Here is a 19,837-nt window from a genome sequence, read left to right on the forward strand (position 1 = left end):
TATAACATGTTATATAAAATATATTAACTATATCTAGTTCTTCTAAGCTTATTAGACAAATTTATTTTCATTAATATTAATTATAATTCCTAAACCGAAGGTTGCCTGGAAGAAATCGCTACTTAGCGATAAGGCCGCCTTTTGTATGCTGATCTCTTCCTAATTTGTTTTTTATTTCACTTGTTTTTGTCTTTGTGGTTTGCAAATAAAGTATATTTATCTTATCTTATCTTATAATTATTATTAGGTGTGAAATGACTAGTGATTTACCCTAATTTTTAATTTGTTCGTTGGTAAACAGAACATCAAGAAAGGCTGAAGTATAAATTAAGTTGTTTTTTGAACATGTTAAACCAGTTTTTATTAAAAAGTGTAATATAAGTGCAAAAGTGAATTAACAAAGTGACTGTTTTCAAGCATAACACGCAACAACGTTATCAATACTATCTGACCATCAGCGTTTTTGTAATAACAAATAATAAGTAGAATATTATCCACAGAAGGCAATCAAGGGATATCGTCCATCACACAATTGATTAGATAGAGGAATTTTGGACCAGATAACTGTTGATCGATGTATTGATTAATTACAAGGATATAAGGGTTGATAGACTTCGAAAGGTCATTCTGTTAACTGCGCTAGCGCAGTGTTGTGTGTGCTACCATAAGATGCGGTCGTCGATAACGACTGTGGGCATCTCAGTGTGTGCCTTGCTACTCGCAGGTGTGTTTTGTTTTGGTGATAATACTAATATATGTGTGTTTAACCAAGGTGATAACCTCAGTTGTGTGACCTGGAAAACTCCATTGGTAACATTGAAACAATTTCCTTGTATTACCGTACCTAATTCTGTGTTTTTGAGTTATTAGAGCAGCGTGCGAGTAAAAGCATTGGTTCGCTTTTACCGCAAACTTACTAAAACCGGTCGGTTAACGTCATTTGTTATTCTCATTAGCTGGATCTTTGGCGGCCTTGAGGTGTGAACAATACCTATTTAACTATACTACTAAATATAAACTATGAAGCCAAGTATTGTTTTGTAGTCTATATATCGCGACTCCGTCCGCGAGAATCTATACTTTTATACTCTATATCTATATCTATACTAATATATAAAGCTGAAGAGTTTGTTTGATTGAACGCGCTAATCTCAAGAACTACTGGTCCGATTTGAAAAATTCTTTCAGTGTTAGATAGCTCATTTATCGAGGAAGGCTATAGGCTATATATTATCCCAGTATTTTTACTGGAACGAGAACCACGCGGGTAAAACCGCGCGGCGTCAGCTAGTCTCCTACTAAAGCTAAGCTTAATGTGCAATGTTTATCAATAAACAAATTGGAAATGAAGGTAGATAACGCAACGCACGTTCATCCCAATTGTTTTTTAATTATCTATGTATTGTTTTTTTTTTTTAAATGTTATTCAAAAGATACCCTATATCTACTAAGTCACTAAAGTTAAATAATAAAAAAACAAGTTTAATAAAATTGTTATTAGATAGATGTGAAATGACTAGCGACTTATATTTTAAACCTACCCTCATTTTGAATTTGTTTGTTTGAGTTTGAGTTTTTAGCACATTGAGTTTGGTTTTAGTATAGATTTTCGTGTTTCGTGAAAAAATATCAATTCGTGAATAGTTATCAACTCATCATGAAAATCATCATCACATTTATCCGTACCAAGTTTCATCAAAATCGGTGCAGTTTACCAGTGAAAAAAAACATAAGGACAGACAAACTTTCGCATTTATATATTAGTATAGGTGTATCTATATATCGTTCTATTAAAACTATGCTACGCGGACTATTGCATATATAAATAAATAATCAAACAGATAAACAAAGATAACGTTTTTCTGTGTTAAATAAATATTTGTCTATACCTATATTGCGTACCTATCTAAGTACCTATATACTCGCATACTTAATTAATTCCATAAAAAATAATGACACACCACGGCTGAAACAACACAATTGATAAAATAATCAATACATATAAAAAAATTCAAGTGAATGTCTGTGATTTCAAAATAAATGTGTTTTGTCAAGTAGATACTTAAATAGTTATTTACAGGATACTAAAACACAAACAACCTATAAAACTATTGCCTGTTTATCTGTTTGGGATAATCTCTGGGATGGCTGAACCTATTTTAATGGGACTTCCACTGAAAGATAAAGAAGATAATTTATTTATTTTTAAAAATTTGTATTGTATCAAGTTTACATATACAGACAGACAGACAAAAATTTTACTGATTGCATTTTTGGCATCAGTATCGATCACTAATCACCCCCTGATGGTTATTTTGGAAATATGTTTCATGTACAGAATTGATCTCTCTACAGATTTATTATACTTATATAAATAGATTTTGTGCGGGCCGGAAATGTCATTTTCAAATTGGACTTAGGCTGTATTAAGTTGAGTGTACGCGCGAGTTGATCTAGACACGGCACCACGAAAGAAGTCCCGCGGCTAAAAACTGAACTAATATTGGCAGCTCCTTACACAAATGACAAAAAGACCGCCATTATCAAATGATAATGAACGCCATTAAGACATCAGCGCCGCGTCTACGGGACTTGTTTCGTGGCGCGGAGTATGGTTCAACATGCATGGTTCCCTAGGGATTTCTAAAATTCTGAACAAGACAAAGTCGCGAGAGTCCGCTAGTAAAAAAATAACAGCGACTGAAACAACGAAATTGATAAATTCACACCTATCTAATCTACGACTGAGTCATCAGCACACAGCCAAAATCTGATGGAAAATTGATTTTGAAAGTTCCATAAAAGCTTGATTTTATCGAAAAAAAAAATTGAATCATAATTTGTCTTTTTTTCAAGTCCAGTTTTGTCTGCGATAAACCCAAAAAATACCGATTTTTCCGGAAAGACGGATGTTTTTCACCATTAAATAGAATGATTTAAGAGGAGAGGTGTATTTTACTCTCATCTTCAAAAAAGTCCTTATAAGGGCTTTCCTTATACAATATTCATCTACAAATTCTATCTTCTAAAAAAAGGTTACGTACAATGAAAATTTACAATTTTCACTAGGTTTTTTTGCTATTATATTATTATTATTTTTTTTTTTTATTCTTTACAAGTTAGCCCTTAACTACAATCTCACCTGATGGTAAGTGATGATGCAGTCTAAGATGGAAGCGGGCTAACTTGTTAGGAGGAGGATGAAAATCCACATCCCATAATACATACATATTAAAACTTGTAAGCCTTTTTACTTAAGATTAAATTAATAATATTACATAAGATTGTTAGTAAAGACTATCATCATTATTATAGTCGTAAAGAACGACTATTATTATTATTATTATTATAGTGATTGTAGTCCAGGATCCGGGGAACATTTTTACGATTGATTAATGTCAAGCTTATTCTTGAGTAGCTTCATTTTGATGAGACGCTCGACTTTTTTCTTTACCAAAATTCTCAATTAAAAATCAAAATCATGAAAGTCTGAAAGTCATGGCAGGTGAAAGGTGTCTATTATTACTAGTTATTTAATACTAGCGGATGCCCGCGACTTCGTCCACGTGGAATTCAGTTTTTCACAAATCCCGCGGGAACCATGGATTTTTCCGGGATGAAAAGTAGCCCATGTGTTAATCCAGAGTAAAATCTATTTTCATTCCAAATGTCAGCCAAATCGCTTCAGTAGCCGCAGCGTAAAAGAGGAACAAACATACTTACACACTTACACACAAACTTTCGCCTTTATAATATTAGTGTGTATTTAATATTTCATGACTAATACTGGAATTTTCAAAATTTTGAATTTTTATTTGTAGGTAAACTGAAAGAATCCTAATCAAATATGCATTTCTTTAATGATGTGATTGCATTAACCGATAAGGATAAAATAACTCTTGAACGTCTTTTTATAGTCAAGATAGTTTCCTTACAGATGTCATTTTTTGAATTGGTAGATTAAGATAATGCAGGAAAATATATTTTTATTTATCGAAATTGACAAAAATATCTTGAGAAGACAAAAATATACATTTTATCTAACTAATTGCCCTGAAAGTGTTTTGTTTTTGTTGCTTTTTTCATTTTTCATATACGAGTAGGTACGCATCTAGTACCTAGTTACTCCATAAAAAATCCATTTATTAAATATTATTTATAAAATAATAATTAAAATCAGTTGAGCTGTTTTGCAGGATTGCCACTACAAAGAGTGGGACACGAGATTTTAATGTTGGATTAAAAAAAATATATAACTTCGAAACTTTACTAGCGGTTTCACCCGCAGAGTTCCCGTTAAATACAATACACTAAGAAGTGCAATATTCGTCACAAGTTTGTGCTGCACTATGGTTAGGCTTAATTGATATGTGTTTTTTATTGAATAATAAATAAATAAAATAATAAGTATTTAATTTTGAACATAATTGCACATGGCATCAATTTGCTTTCAATTAATATTTTCCGAAATAAAATAATGATTAAACTATTAATTTATTTCATTTCATTTCATTAATTTCATTCATTAAAGATACCACATGCGCATTTACGATGGGAGTGCGCTGGATAGCCGCTGGTAGCGAGGTACTATGCCGTGGGACTCTAACTTTCACGCGGATGAAGTCGCGGGCGTCAGTTAATCTAGATAAAAGATAGAGAACAATGGAATGCTATCTAACTGTATTTGTTTACTTGGCACATGCCACTATAGACCAGTTGACGCGTTCGTTTGCGGCATCCTAAACAACCATCGTCACAGAAAACATAGCGTTATATTTCAGCCGTTATATTCTTGCCAAACCATGATGAAGCTACTCACGGAAAATTTTGCTTGATAGTAAAAATGTTGCCCGGTTCCTGGACTATTTTTAACGCCCTTTGCAAAAAGAGAGATCTTATAAGTTTGATGTCGATGTATGTCTGTGGCATCATAACTCTCAAACTGATGGACAGATTTCGATGCAGTTTTGTTTATTTGAAAGCCTTGTGGTGATTTTAAGCTATGTTTGTTTAATATTGGTCCTGCAGTGTAAGGGTATCAGCTCTTTTCCAAAATGATGTAAGGCATTTTAGACCCACAATGCAACAAAAATAGGGGTGTTACAAATTTGACGTCGATGCAGTGGCGTAGCGTGCCTCGGAGGGGCCCTGTTAATCCCTCGGAAGGGCCCTCGAAATAGGTTGGGGGCCCAATAGACGAGTGGCAAATCCTACAAAATTATGTTAAAATTTTAGATCAAAATAATTTAGTGGAAATATTAAGAGGTCAAAAAATCCAAATTATTCGAGGATTTTCAAGTGGATGTATTTACCTTAAAATGGTCATAATTAAAATAATAACTTAAGCTTTTATAGCTATTACGCTTTATTCCCCGGAAAACCCAGATTATGTGAGATTGTGGATTACATTTTAACAATTTTTTGCTTTCAAACGTAAGGGGTCGGGTCTAGCCCCGGGCCCCGTATCATTGATACGGCTGATACGGCGGTAGCTGCGCCTCTGCGTCGATGTCTGCCTATGGGATCGTAGCTCTCAATTGGATGGACCGATTTCTATGCGGGTGTATATGAAAGCCAGTTAGGATATAATGTTCTTTGACCCAGCTCACATATATCAACACCATCAAATCAAATCAAATATCATTTATTTCAAGAAGGCTCAGTTTACAAGCACTTTTGACACGTCAGTTGACTATTTGTAAAGATTCTACCACTGGTTCGGAAGGCAGGTTCTGCTGAGAAACTCAACAGTTGCTCTTTTGAAAAAGTCATACAGTATTATAATTTACAATTGATAACAATTACAATTTCTTATAGTTTTATTTCCTGTGTGAAGGTGGAAGCTGATCCAATGGCCTCCAAGCGCTTTTATCTTTAAGGAACTCATCAATGTTGTAGTATCCTCGACTAAGTAAATGTTTTTTAACACATTGCTTAAAGCTATGTATTGGCAGGTCCATCACAGTCCATTTAAACTTGTATCTTATGATGGAAAGAACTTCTGGCATAAAAGTTATTCTGGTTAATTTCATGACCTTTTTATGTTTATCTCCGATTGATCATCTATAGATTGCAATATCCAGCCTTTATATTAAACTAGCTGACGCCGCGCGGTTTCACCCGCGTGGTTTCCGTTCCCGTAAGAATACAGGGATAATATATAGCCTATAGCTTTCCTCGATAAATGGGCTATCTAACACTGAAAGAATTTTTGAAATTGGTAAAGTAGTTCCAGAGATTATCGCGTTCAATCAAACAAACAAACTCTTTAGCTTTATAATATTAGTATTTATGGTGGTAACAACGCATTCAGTTATTGAATACCTATACCTATTTTCTCACAGATCGCAACATTGATTTATTTATTATCGTTACCGATAATAATAACAATAATTGCCGCGATTAGCAATGCACGTATGTCACCTCTTGCTAAACTTGCATTATCGACAGAAAGAATTCCAAACAACTCTATCAAATTCCAAACAACTCTATCAATTACCTACTACATATTACTAGATTGCAATCATGTCCGCGTGGCGCATGTAGTTATTTTCTCCCTTGGGAAATAATATATTTACTTACTCGCATTTGTGTTGAAAATTTTGGGCTCTTGGTCATTAGGCACCAAAAATTTGATAAAAATGATGGTCTGATAAAATGATCTAAGAACTAGCGATAACCAGTTCATCTATACTAATATTATAAAGCTGAAGAGTTTGTTTGTTTGAACGCGCTAATCTCAGGAACTAGTGTTCCGATTTGAAAAATTCTTTGAGTGTTCGATAGCCCATTTATCAAGGAAGGCTATAGGCTTATATTATCCCCCTATTCCTACGGGAATGGAATCCACGCGGTGTCGTTAGTCGTTAGCTAGTCGTTTTATAATAATTGAAAGTTAAAGCCCTGTCATAGGAAAGCACGCTAGGCGACTATGCAGTTTAGATTTTGGGAGGTATAACATGTTTCAAAGGTCCCCAGACCCTTAATCCTTCGTACCAAGAGGTTAAGATCGTTAATCTCCAAGTTCGAAGAGTAACTGTTTATACTGGAGAGTGACATAGGCTACTTGTATGTTGGGGTAGGGTAGAGGTAGGATAGCAGTAGGGTAGGGTGGATGTAGGGAAGGGTAGGGACAACCCACCACCTCCCATGGCCCTTTCAACCTCTCGGTTATTTGGGCCGAATCGAGGGAGGGCGAACCCGGTACTTGCTCTGTGCGTGTTCCCGGGACGCCTTCTTGACTCCTTACAAGTTATTTCTCTTTTCGTTCCTTGTCCCTTTTCTTCACTCTCCCCCTTCTGGGGCTGGACGACACACGACGTTGAGATCCCTGTGCCCACCGCGGTCCACGCCTGATTCTGCATCACCTTCGACTATTGTGGTCCACGGACCAGAGCGCTCCGCCTCGCGTGCCACCGATGCGCGAACTCCCGTAGCTTGCCGAAGTTGACTGCCGAGCTAACGAGATCCCGATAGTACACCGGTCCCGCCTCTTCTCTCACGATCCCTTCCAACATTGCACGATCCCTTCCAACATTGTACTGTAGGGAAGGGTAGGGAAGAAGCGCACATTAGTCAAAGCGTAGCGTAGTATTTCATAACTGAAGTTTCATGATATGAGAGCAAAAAACCATTTATTACGCCAATCTTATTGTAGGTATAATAATAATAATTGATATGAGTAAAATTAATGATAAAGATGCTCAGAGCCAATTTGATCAGTTTTCATCTAAAAAAAAAAGTAGAATTAATATAATTTATTCTATTCAGCAAATCCTGCCTTCCATTACAATTTGCCATCTTCATAGTGCTTATAAACTAAGCATATTTTAAATAAACGAAAAATGAATTTCTAACTTTTATTAATTCAGGTTTCACCGCGGCTAGTTCAGTAAATCCTTCGCCATCACAACAAAGGACTATTGGGGGATACCGAATGATTTATGAAGTTCTTACATATGACGATGTCATAGTAAAATGCCAATTGCAAACTAATAGGGGCTTCATTGTTAAATTTAAGCCCATTGATGAGTCGTCAGGAAAATTTTACCGTATACCAGATACTCAGTGGTCGCAGTGCAGAATTGTCATCTTTATAGAGAAAGGAGATATTGGTTTGTGGATTCTTTCCTCAGAAGACATTCATGGGAAGACAAGGTCCATAAAATTTGAGATTTCCTTTGATGGTACATCAGGTAATCTTATTTTAATATAAAAAGAATATGTGATATGTCTTTAAATATTTAATTTTTCAATAGCCAAGTAAATACTTTTTTTTTTAAAAGAATACTTGCCATAATTGTCTTTTTTTTATAATATGACCAATATACCCAATCCCTTCTATAACAGTGGCGTAGCGTGCCTTGCTGGGGCCCTATATTAAAAATTAGCTGAAGGGCCCAAATAAAGGGTAAAGATTTCTCACAAAAGAAACAAACCTAACCTAGTAGGATGTTTCCAACTTTTATGTATTTTTTTTTAAAAGAATATTTGCCATATCTTTTTTTATAATATGACCAATATACCCATTCCCATATATAACAGTGGCATAGCTTGACTTGCTGGGGCCCTATATTAAAATTAGTTGAAGGGCCCAAATAAAGGGTAAATACTTCTCACAAAAGAAACAAACCTAACCTAGTAGGATGTTTCCAACGTTTATGGCGTTTATTAAAGTTTATTGGTGTCTAAGTACGTATAAAAATGCTTATCAATTTTAGGCGATCCAGATTCACCAGAAAATCTACCAACATTTGTTTATTACGATGAAAGGATAATAAACACCATAATTGGTTCTAGACATATAATAACTTTGCCTGACCTTGATCATGCTAATACAAGAACTTGTTAAGTCTTTGGTCCCGATGGAAAACGAAACAATGTATTCGCTTTAGAAAGCACGGAAGTCATCTCAAGAGATTTATCAAGTAGTTGTTCAGTTGGTATAAATGTAACATCAGCAGATGCTATTGGACGTTGGAGATTAGTTTCTATTGGAATGAACTGGATCAATTCAAGGGCCCTTGATAGAATACAGCCCTTTCAGATTCGTGTTGAAGGTACGAATCATATTTACGTAAACTTCTTATAGAATCGAAAAGTTGACTTCTTATTCAAATTAATTTATTTACCAGAATAGTTTAATATGAACATTTAAACATTCTGGTGTAGTAATTCATTTTAATAAAACCTAAGTGTTCTTGGATAGGTGAAGTTAAAACAAAAACAAACACGGTGACTGTAAAACGCTATAGACTAGAGGTGAAGATATTTTTTTTGTAGTACATTGTTACAGGGATATCAAATTTAAGGCCTCAAGGATTTTATAATGGTATATCCGGGCCTTGTTAAAAAAACTACAATTAAAAAAACGTTATTTATTAATTTTCTATACATAGTTATTTAAAAAAAAATACAAACCACTTCAAAACATTAACGTACCCACGAAACTAAAAAGGGAAGGAGGTTATTAATTCAAGAAATACTCAATATAAAGATTTTTGATTCTCAGGCAATCTTTTTTTCTTCCCTGTGGTTTTTTCAGTAACGACTAAAATCAACACCACACGGGCTTGGCTTTCAAAGTGATCAATTTATAATTATTATTAATATTTGTCCCTTTTTAGTTTCGTGGGTAGGTACGTTATCATCCCTATTTTTGTTGCGTCGAGGATTAAAAATGTTTTACATCATTTTGATGTAATTTTTTTTAAAGGAATCATATACTATCATATCATATCATATTATACTACTAGCTAATTTTATATTAGTATGATATATATTAGCCGAGTTAACACAGTTTTTGTCATACAGGTCGGACCGAAAATCTTTTTAAGCAGACTTATTCGCATGTGCTGCCTTAACCATTGTGTAAAATTGAAATTGATGTATGGAGGCTTTATGTATCTTTAAAAGTTCTACAAAAAAGTCCGCGACGCCATATATCTATCTTCTATACATTAGCAGATATAGTACCTTCTGTGTTTTAAAAATTATTAATTTTATATACTTAGGTTTGCGTCATTATTTATGCTACTTAACTTAAATCCTTATCAAAATAAATTATTTAATAATCACAAGGATATTATGGAGATAAGATTTGCCCTTCATAGTATGTTAATTAGTTAAATAGTTCCGGAGATAATACAAAATTTCTAAAAGACGCAGAAATTCCGCTACATGACGCCCCGCGCTTTCAATTACGTAGTTCCCGTTCCCGTGTGAATATGGGGATCAAACATAGCCTATGACACTCGCAAATAACGTAGCTTACTACTGGTAAAAGAATTTTCTAAATCGGTCCAGTAGATCCAGAGATTACCCCTCTTTAGTTTCTTGGGAAATAGTCCTTTGGTCATCGCACCACGCTCAAAGGGCAGGACCGATTTTGCTAAAGGTAGGGGAAGGGTAGGGGTAAGGTAGGGAAGGTGTAGGGTACGAGTACGTTAGGGTAGGGTAGGGCTAGTGTAGGGGTAGGGTAAGGGTAGGGTAGAGGTAAGGCAGGGGTAGGGTAGGGTTACGGTTAGCGGTAGGGTAAGGGAAAAGTAGGGGCACAGTAGGGTTGGGTAGGTTTAGTTAGGGAGTAGGGTAAGGTAGGGGTAGGGAAGATGTGTACATAAGTAAAAGCGAAAGCGAAAGCATGACCGCTATCACACTAATATTTTAAAGACGAAAGTTTGTGTGTGTGTGTGTATGTTTGTTCCTCCTTTACGCTGCGGCTGCTAAAGCGATTTGGATGAAATTTGGAATGGAAATAGATTTTATTCTAGATTAACACAGAGGCTACTTTTTATCCCGGAAAAATCCATGGTTTCCGAGGAATTTCTAAAAAACTGATTTTACGCGGACGAAGTCGCGGGCGTCCGCTAGTTAAATATAAGTACAGTACGTAATCGTTTATCAACCACCGCGGTTAAGCAAAAATCCTACTCCTTTCCAATTTTTAACCGACTTCCAAAAAGGAGGAGGTTCAACGTTCGGCTGTTATGTATGCTTTTTTTTATGTATGTCCAGCGATATTTCCGTCATTTATGGACCAATTTTGAAAATTCATTTTTGTTTAGAAGGGTTTACTTCCAGGGTGGTCCCATTTTTTTCATGTTAAGTTCTGATGATGACATCCTGGAGAAATTGAGGAAAACTTTAGAAAATCGTAGAGATGGCTAGTGCGTTTGTTAGTGTTTCCATAAGGTATTTTAAACAACTACAATTTATTGAAGGCTTGGAGTTGGTCTGATGATGGAGCCGAAACACAGACGATGGAACTCGTCAACGATTTACAGCAGTTACCTTTGGTTTGGGCTTGATTTATTTTTATTGACTTTTCACCTAGATGGGTTGTGTCTGTATTAGGGGTCTGGTGATGAAGAAGAAGGTCAGTTAAGGGCACTCCTCGACGGTTCATAGTAGCTACCTTGTGTTTGGGCTTGATTAATTTTGTATTGATGAAAACTTTCCACATATGGGTAGAAAGTGGGTTGTGACTGCATAAAGGGTCTGGAGATGAAGACGGAGGACAGTTAAGAAAACTCCTCATTGGTTATGATACCTTTCACGTTGTTTTTAGATATTCATATTACGTGTGGATAAAGGGAAATTGAAATTTTTATAATAGTTAAAGTAGTATTTTCAAAATTGGGATTGTAGGTTAGGTACTTATCATAAGAAAATAACCTTTCAAATAATTGCTTATTAATTTTTGTTCACTAAAAAATTTTAATAAAAAAATTCAACCGACTTCCAACTCAAAAATTAACCTTAACTAAAAAGCTAAAAATAGCATCTTGCCTATGTGCTACCTTCTGATCAGTTTGAAGTTCTGAAGAAGTTATTTAAATTTCTGTGGTTCTTTCAGAAACGGCTTTAATTATAAAACACGACATTGTATTGGCATTTGTAATTATTGTTTATCATAAATTGTTTAACGTGGGCATGGAAAACATGTCGGGCTGGGAAAGTGAGTGTTGGCTAGTTGAAAGGAATCCCTTAAACCCACTCTCAAGTCACAGATCCAGGGACCTGCTCGAGGTGTTTCCTCTACCACAAAATAATGGTACAATCACTGTCACTGCTACTCGTCGAATCACACTACGCCCTCCGAATTGAAGGCAGAGGTCATATCCACTAGACTAACACGTCTCTGTAATAATTTTAACTGTATCTTTTTCAGGTATCACCGCGAGTAGTCAAGTAATTCAACCACCACCAAAGTACACGTCAGTAACCGCGGGACAATGGTTACATGCACAAGTGCTTACTTTTAACGACGAGGTAGTAAAATGCCATTTGCAGACCAATGAGGGCACCACTGTTGAGTTCAAGCCAAATGATGAGTCGTCCGAAAAGTTTCAACTGCAACCAGATAATGATTTGTCGCAGTGTGCCGTATCTATCCATTTAGAGATAGGAGATGTTGGCATGTGGACTCTTACGTCAGAAGACATTGATGGGAGATCAAGGGTCCAGAGATACAATGTTTCCATCGATATACCAGGTAAGATTTAAAAAAAAGTGTGTGTCAGCTCCGACGCACGAATGGAGTTTCCTCTTTCAGATCGATTGCCTAAATAGGCTCAATACTACGCCTAAAAAGTGAAAGGTGCGCAGAATAGGTTCATCGAATTTTACTGCCCATATCTTTTTCATACCGGGGATTATACAAGGTGTTCGGTAAGGACTCTATCAAGCCGTCAACCAGGAGTTAGGGAGGTATAATACTTGCCTATAAAGAAATATGAGCTTCCTAGTCAGAATCCTGAGGGAGATATAAGGATTGATATGAAAAATGGATTCTTAAGGAGTATACTCCGATATACTCCAAAAAGAATATTTCCCATATATTTTTAATATGCAGCAAGACGCCGCGAATGGTAGCATCCTTACGTTGTGGATGTCCATGCAACTTGTACCATACGATTTGCATCCACATTTCTAATTCTTACGGCAAAACTTTGGAATGCCCTTCCGGTTTTTGTGTTTCCTGACACTTGTAATTTAAACACCTTCAAAGCAAGAGTTAATAGGCATCTTCTAGGCAAGTGCGATGCATCTTAAAAAGCATAAACGTTTTCCATATGACTAAATTGTAGTGACAAGCCTATCTTGCATAAAAAATTACCATTACCCTTTTTTCCAAGCCATCTCCAGACTTGTTGAACAATACGATTAATAAAAACGTTTATAAATTTTAGATTCATCAGACAAAAATGAGAGGACAGTTTATTATTTAGATGATAAGTTAATAACCACAACAATTGATTCCAACCATATAATCACTATACCGGACCAAGACTTCGGTGAAACCACATCTTGTGAAATCGTCGGTCCCGATGGAATACGAAACAATGTGGATGCTCTAGAAAACACGGAAGTCATCGCAAAAGATCTATCTAGTGCCTGTTCGGTTGCTATAAAAGTAACAACGTATGCTGTGGGTAAATGGAAGTTAATATCGAAGGGAGATAGATTTTCAGTAGAGATTGAAAGAATACTACCCTTCCGGATTGTTGTAGAAAGTAAGTGCCACTTGTTTCTAAGTATTACATACGTATAGTTTATTTTATAAATCGTTATTTTTATTATATTTTTATTTAATTTCTTTATTATAAAAAATCGGCTGTCTGTAAAGTCGGCTTACTGACGATAGTTGAACGTGACAACGTCATAAGAAAATACTGATGGAATGGTTGCATTTTTCAAGAGAAAATATTCGTTTTTCTAAAATACTGTTTAATAATCTTCATAGATCAGAATATACTTTATTTATTGTAAAAAAGATGGCAACCCTAGAGCGAGGGAACGACGCATGACGTCATCTTTTTTTCGAGCGTGCAGCTGGCTTCATTGAATTATAAGACGTTGTCAATGCCACGTCAAAATATATAATGTCAGAATGTTGGGCGGTAAAAGAGACGGACAGTAGATAGATAGAGGAGAATGCATGCGCACAAAATGCGTATGTTGAGGTGGATGTGTGGTGTGAACGTTAGTCCACCTGGTGAGGGGTCGACCAACACTGCGCTATCTAGTGCGGGGTCGCCATTCTAGCACCTTGGGACCCCAACGTCCATCGGCTCTTCGAATAAGTGCCCCGCCCTTTGCCACTTCAGCTTTACGACACGTTGAGCTTTGGTTTGGTTGTTCTTGTTGTTAAGTTATTATATTTTAAACTAGTAGACGCCGCGCCGTTTCACCCGCGTGGTTCCCATTCCCGTAGAAATGCGGGGATAATGCCTATAGCCTTCCTCGATAAATGGGCTATCTAACACTGAAAGAATTTTTCAAATCGGACCAGTAGTTCCTAAGATTAGCGCATTCAATCAAACAAACAAACTCTTCAGCTTTATAATATCTATACTAATATTATAAAGCTGAAGAGTTTGTTTGTTTGTTTGTTTGTTTGATTGAACGCGCTAATCTCAGGAACTACAAGTCCGATTTGAAAAATTCTTTCAGTGTTAAATAGCCCATTTATCGAGGAAGGCTTTAGGCTATATATTATCCCCAAATTTCAACGGGAACGGGAACCACGCGGGTGTAACCGCGCGGCGTCAGCTAGTTAGTAGATATAGATTCTAAAATTAATTGGTATATTTGGTATATACTGGTAATTTAATATAAAAAAAAATTATCCAGCAAACAGATCGTCATATATTGGGATCCTGTGCTAGTTCTATTCATTTTATTTGTTTGAAGACCCTTTACTTGCTCGGTATTCAAAACGCGCACTTACAGCATACAAATGTTGCTGCCTTGCATAACAAATAACTATTATAACACTATTAAGAGCCGTGATAGCCAAGTGGATATGACCTCTGCCTCCGATTCCGGAGGGTGTGGGTTCGAATCCGGTTCGGGGCATGCTCCTCCAACTTTTCACTTGTGTGCATTTTAAGAAATTAAATATCACGTGTCTCAATCGGTGAAGAAAAACATCGTGAGGAAACCTGCATACCAGACAATTTTCTTCATTATCTGCGTATGTAAAGTCTGCCAATCCGCATTGGGCCAGCGTGGTGGACTATTGGCCTAACCCCTCTCATTCTGAGAGGAGACTTGAGCTCAGCAGTGAGCCGAATATGGGTTGATGACGAAGTATAACACATTTGCTCGAAAAGTATCGCTTATTTCACCAATTTCAATATCGTAATGTATCTCATTACGCACATGTGCCGTAATATAAAGTAAAATGCACATCTGCCGTAGTGTAATACAAAACCTTTATTATCCGTCTAATAACGAACGGTACTTTTTTAAATTTTGTCGAAGAATTTTTATGTCAGAAAATTGCTCAACATTTTATGAATAAAATTAACTTTGTGAGATAAAATATAATAAAAAAAACATTTAATTCTTTAATTTTAATAATTTGACAATAGACGTCAACCATTTATCTGTATCAGTAACATAAAAATATTAATTTTCTTTATTAGTAATACTAGCTGTTTTTGGTGCATTTGTCTAAAAAACAAACGCACTTTGTTATCTGTGCAAAAATGACAAGCGTATCAAAATGTCATCATAAGGAAAACAAAGGAAATGAATGAATGAAGTGTCAAAGGAAAACAGGCAAAAATGCAAATTCATTTTCAGAAAGTCGTATGACATACGTGCGCTTTGATAATTACAGCCTCTGCTTCCTTACTATAGCTCTCGTCGCTGCAATATGGCTTACCAGGTGTCTAATTTTGTTAAATTCTAATAGTGATAAAGACTAAATAAATCAGTAAACGTCGGCTGCAAGCCTGAAAAAGTGTCTCGTTCCGCGTGAGGACGGTGAAATTAAAAAAAAATCAAGAGTCCTATAAATGTAATAAAATCCCCTTACAATTTTTTTTCAAACAATTATGTATTATATAAACAGAAATAGCGGGGTTTTAAAATCATTTTAATTTTTAGCTTGGTAGGTTTATGTTTTGATACTAACCCCGATATCTAGGGCCAAAAATACAATTTAATCGCCTCGGCTGTAATTTTCAACATACCGCACTTATATCCATAATGTACGTATCGTTCTGTTGCTACGTCCTCCTATCTCAATTTTCGATAATTTCACTCTTAATTCCACTCTCAAGTCTTATCATACTAGATATGCAAAGCTCGTCGACCTCGGTTGAAGTGGTTCCGATCTAAACTATTAATAGGTAGGATCTGAACTGATAAATTTGTACGAATTTTCAGTTATCCATCCAAATACTCAATTTCACAACAAGAAAACAAATTAGGATAACACGGCTTTAAAATACTATTTATTTGCATTTAGAATTGCCAATCTACCTTTAAATGAATTTATATATCCCTTAGACACGCCATCACGCGTAAACGGCTGGACCGATTTCAGTAACTTTTTTGATGTGTTTGTTATTGTCAGGAGAAGGTTCTTATGACAGAAAAAAATAAAAAGATGGAGGGGTAGGGGTAGTTGAAAGTTTACATCGGGTTTCACGCGGACGAAGTCGCGGGCGTCTGCTAGTTAAATATGAAATTGCTGGTTATACGAGTACATCAAATTTCATAGATAAAGACTTAAAACAAAATAATAAGTTAATTAATTTACGTTTATGTAGGTCTTCTGATTACTAAATTGGACGGGACATCCACGTGGTTTTCGTTACCGTATGAATACGGATACGGGAATAAAAAGCCCGTGTTAGCCCGTGAAAGCTACATAACACGGGCTTTTTATTCCCGTATTCGTATTCCTAATTAGTAATCCAGTATTCGTAATTTCGTATTGTAAAAATTCTTTTACAAAACGAGTGAAAGAATTTTTACAATCGATACAATATTTTCCGTGTATATTCGCTATCAACAAACAATACGTGTAGATAGTATTAGTGTAACTAATTTATAGTAAAGTGCGTTGCTTGTAACAACTGCGCTGTGCTAAGAATAGGAATATTCAAGGCCATTTTGAATTTTTGCTAAGGTATTACAAAACGATACATTTTTTAAAATATAAATTGCGGGCAGACGAGCAAAACGGGTCATCAGACGTATTTATAATCGTCATCATTATTACCCGATGGACGTCCACTGCTGGACATAGGTCTCTTGCATGGACTTCCAAACAAAACGATCTCGAGCCGCTAGCATCCAGTGGCTCCCTGCAATCCGCTTGATGTCTTCTATCCACCTAGTGGGGGGTTGACCAACACTGCGTTTTCCGGTGCGGGGTCGCCATTCCAGCACCTTGGGACCCCAACGTCCATCGGCTCTTCGAACTATGTGGCCTGCCCATTGCCACTTCAGCTTCGCGACTCGCTGAGCTATGTCAGTGACTTTGGTTCGTCTGCGGATCTCTTCATTTCTGATTCGATCACGCAGAGAAACTCCATGCATAGCTCGCTCCATCGCCCGCTGAGTGACTTGAGCCTTCTAATAAGGCCCATAGTTAGCGACCAAGTCTCGGATCCGTAGGTCATCACTGGCATAATTGGTATAACTGGCATAACTGGTATTTTTAATACTGTTCTATAAACTGGAACAGTAGAGTTCATAGACGTTGCATGGGGACCCCCAGGGGACAAATCATCCGCTGAGTGTCGAATTCTCAAACGCATAGAGCTTAAATTCGACACTTAACGGGTGAACGATCCCCTGGGGGCTTTTCAGTTGTGTTCATTTTAAGAAATTAAATATCACGTGTCTCAAACGGTGAAGGAAAAACATCGTGAGGAATACTGCATACCAGAGAATTTTCTTATATGCGTGTGTGAAGTCTGCCAATCTGCATTGGGCCAGCGTGGTGGTATTGGCCTTACCCCTCTCATTGTAAGAGGAGACTCGAGCTCAGCAGTGAGCCGAATAGTGGTTGATAATGATGATAATGTATACGACTTTGTAGACAACCAATTTTTACAGGACTTTGTGAATAAACGTATCAGTATCAGGTCACGTCCTAATGATTAAATCTAATCATAATGAGATTGTACTTGTAATTAAAAATGTGTGCGTAATAATTTGAAAATAGGATTATTGCCATTATTCATTTTAAATTATTATTATTAACGTAAAGTCAGAATACTTTGTTACTAATTAGCTGTGACGTCACCCACTTAGATCTCTTTGCAGTGGGAACAAAAGGAAGCCTTTAATAATAATTTTAACTTCCAAATTTCATCCACCTCTGTTCAGACTTCATACGTTTTGTGGGTTTAAATGGTGTAATCAACCCTAACTATGAACTATTAGCCTAACCCTTTCCATTCTGAGAGGAGACTCGTGGTCAACAGTGCGCCAAATGTAGGTTATTAATAATGAAAACCTGACTTTGTTTTTTTTTTATCTTTTTTCGTAATAGTGTGCCTATCTATTATTATACTGACTAAGCACTACTTGCTAGACGGCATATTATAAATTCCTTTCATTCAAAAATACTAATAACACCGTAATAAAATTAGGGGTGAAAATATTTGCCGTACCTACCAAATATACAAAAAAAGGATCATTCAAATCGGTTGATTCGCTTCGGAGTAGTGCAGCATAAATCCTGCCTAGGAGTATGAAGAATAATAATTGTACAAAGTTTCGTTCAAATCTGTCGAGTACTTTTTGTTTCTATAACGAACAGACAGACAGACGAAAATTTTTCGTCTGTCTGTCTGTTGCATTTTGCAATGCAAATTGCATTTTTGGCATCAGTATCGATCACTAATAACCGCATAATAGTTATTTTGGAAATATATTTCATGTACAGAATTGACCTCTCTACAGATTTATTATAAGTATACATAATGTAACCCCAACGTCCATCGAAGAGCCGATGGACGTTGGGGTCCCAAAGTGCTGGAATGGCGACCCCGCACTACAAAGCGCAGTGTTGGTCGACCCCCCACCAGGTGGACTGACGACATCAAGCGAGTCGCAGGGATTCGCTGGATGCAGGTGGCTCAGTATCGTGATGTTTGGAAGTCCCTACAAAAGGCCTATGTCCTGCAGTGGACGTCCATCGGCTGATATGATGATGATGATGATGATACATAATGTTATATAGTATCATATTTTCAGTGATAATAGCGAATATTTTGAATATTTTCAGAAACTGTGCAACCTGCCGCAGAAGTATTAGATGTAAGGGAAGGGATGAACATGTACATAACTTTGAGGAACTCTGTCCCGGAGCAGTATAGAAACACTTGCAAGCTTCTGGCACCAAACGGCTTTGCTCCATCACACTACAGTCGCATCTTCCAGGAGACGTGCGGTTATAAAGTCCTAAATGTAACGACTGAGCATAGTGGAGATTGGGAGATCAGTTATGGTGACGTCATAAAGTACAGAGCCATCGTCCGGGTTAACGTTCATGGTAATAAAAAATACATAATGTTGCTTGCTAACTGACGATTAATATATTATGATTACACTACGAGTTAATTTGGCGAAAATTGGTGGCGATTCCTAAAGTAATCTCGCACTTCTCGCACTATTATTATAAAAGCAAAAGTTTGTGTGTAAGTGTGTAAGTATGTTTGTTCCTCTTTTACGCTGCGGCTACTGAAGCGATTTGGCTGAAATTTGGAATGGAAATAGATTTTACTCAAGATTAACACATAGGCCACTTTTCATCCCGGAAAAATTCATGATTCCCGCGGGATTTGTGAAAAACTGAATTCCACGTGGATGACGTTGCGGGCGTCCGCAAGTCTCGCATAATTCACTTTTTCATGAGGATACGGAGAAAAGGTATAGCGTATGTTACTTGCTAATAATGTAGCTTCAGATTAGTGAAACAATTTTCAAAATTGCCCATGAATACCTAACTAGCTGACGCCACTCGGTTTCACCCTCGGGGTTCTCGTTCCCGAAGGAATACGGGGATAATATATAGCCTATAGCC

The 19,837-nt window shown here is 36.5% G+C and overlaps 1 protein-coding gene across 3 annotated transcripts in view; it reads left to right on the forward strand.

Moving 5' to 3' along the window:
* The first annotated feature begins 336 nt into the window (after window positions 1–336).
* The window catches only part of LOC112055455 (uncharacterized), a 31,879-nt gene continuing 12,378 nt past the window's right edge, over window positions 337–19,837 (forward strand). Inside the window, exons 1-5 of one of the 3 annotated variants that reach the window (XM_052888436.1) lie at window positions 337–724; window positions 7,872–8,195; window positions 12,170–12,493; window positions 13,191–13,514; window positions 19,040–19,306. In XM_052888436.1, the coding sequence (XP_052744396.1) occupies window positions 670–724; window positions 7,872–8,195; window positions 12,170–12,493; window positions 13,191–13,514; window positions 19,040–19,306 (1,294 nt within the window). In that variant the 5' untranslated portion in view covers window positions 337–669. Of the gene's footprint in view, window positions 725–7,871; window positions 8,196–8,720; window positions 9,060–12,169; window positions 12,494–13,190; window positions 13,515–19,039; window positions 19,307–19,837 lie in introns of those variants that run through there. The other 2 variants (XM_024095577.2, XM_024095578.2) reach the window with 2 other exon arrangements.

Source organism: Bicyclus anynana, chromosome 22 (genome assembly GCF_947172395.1).
Source record: "Bicyclus anynana chromosome 22, ilBicAnyn1.1, whole genome shotgun sequence".
Classification (NCBI taxonomy): domain Eukaryota; kingdom Metazoa; phylum Arthropoda; class Insecta; order Lepidoptera; family Nymphalidae; genus Bicyclus; species Bicyclus anynana.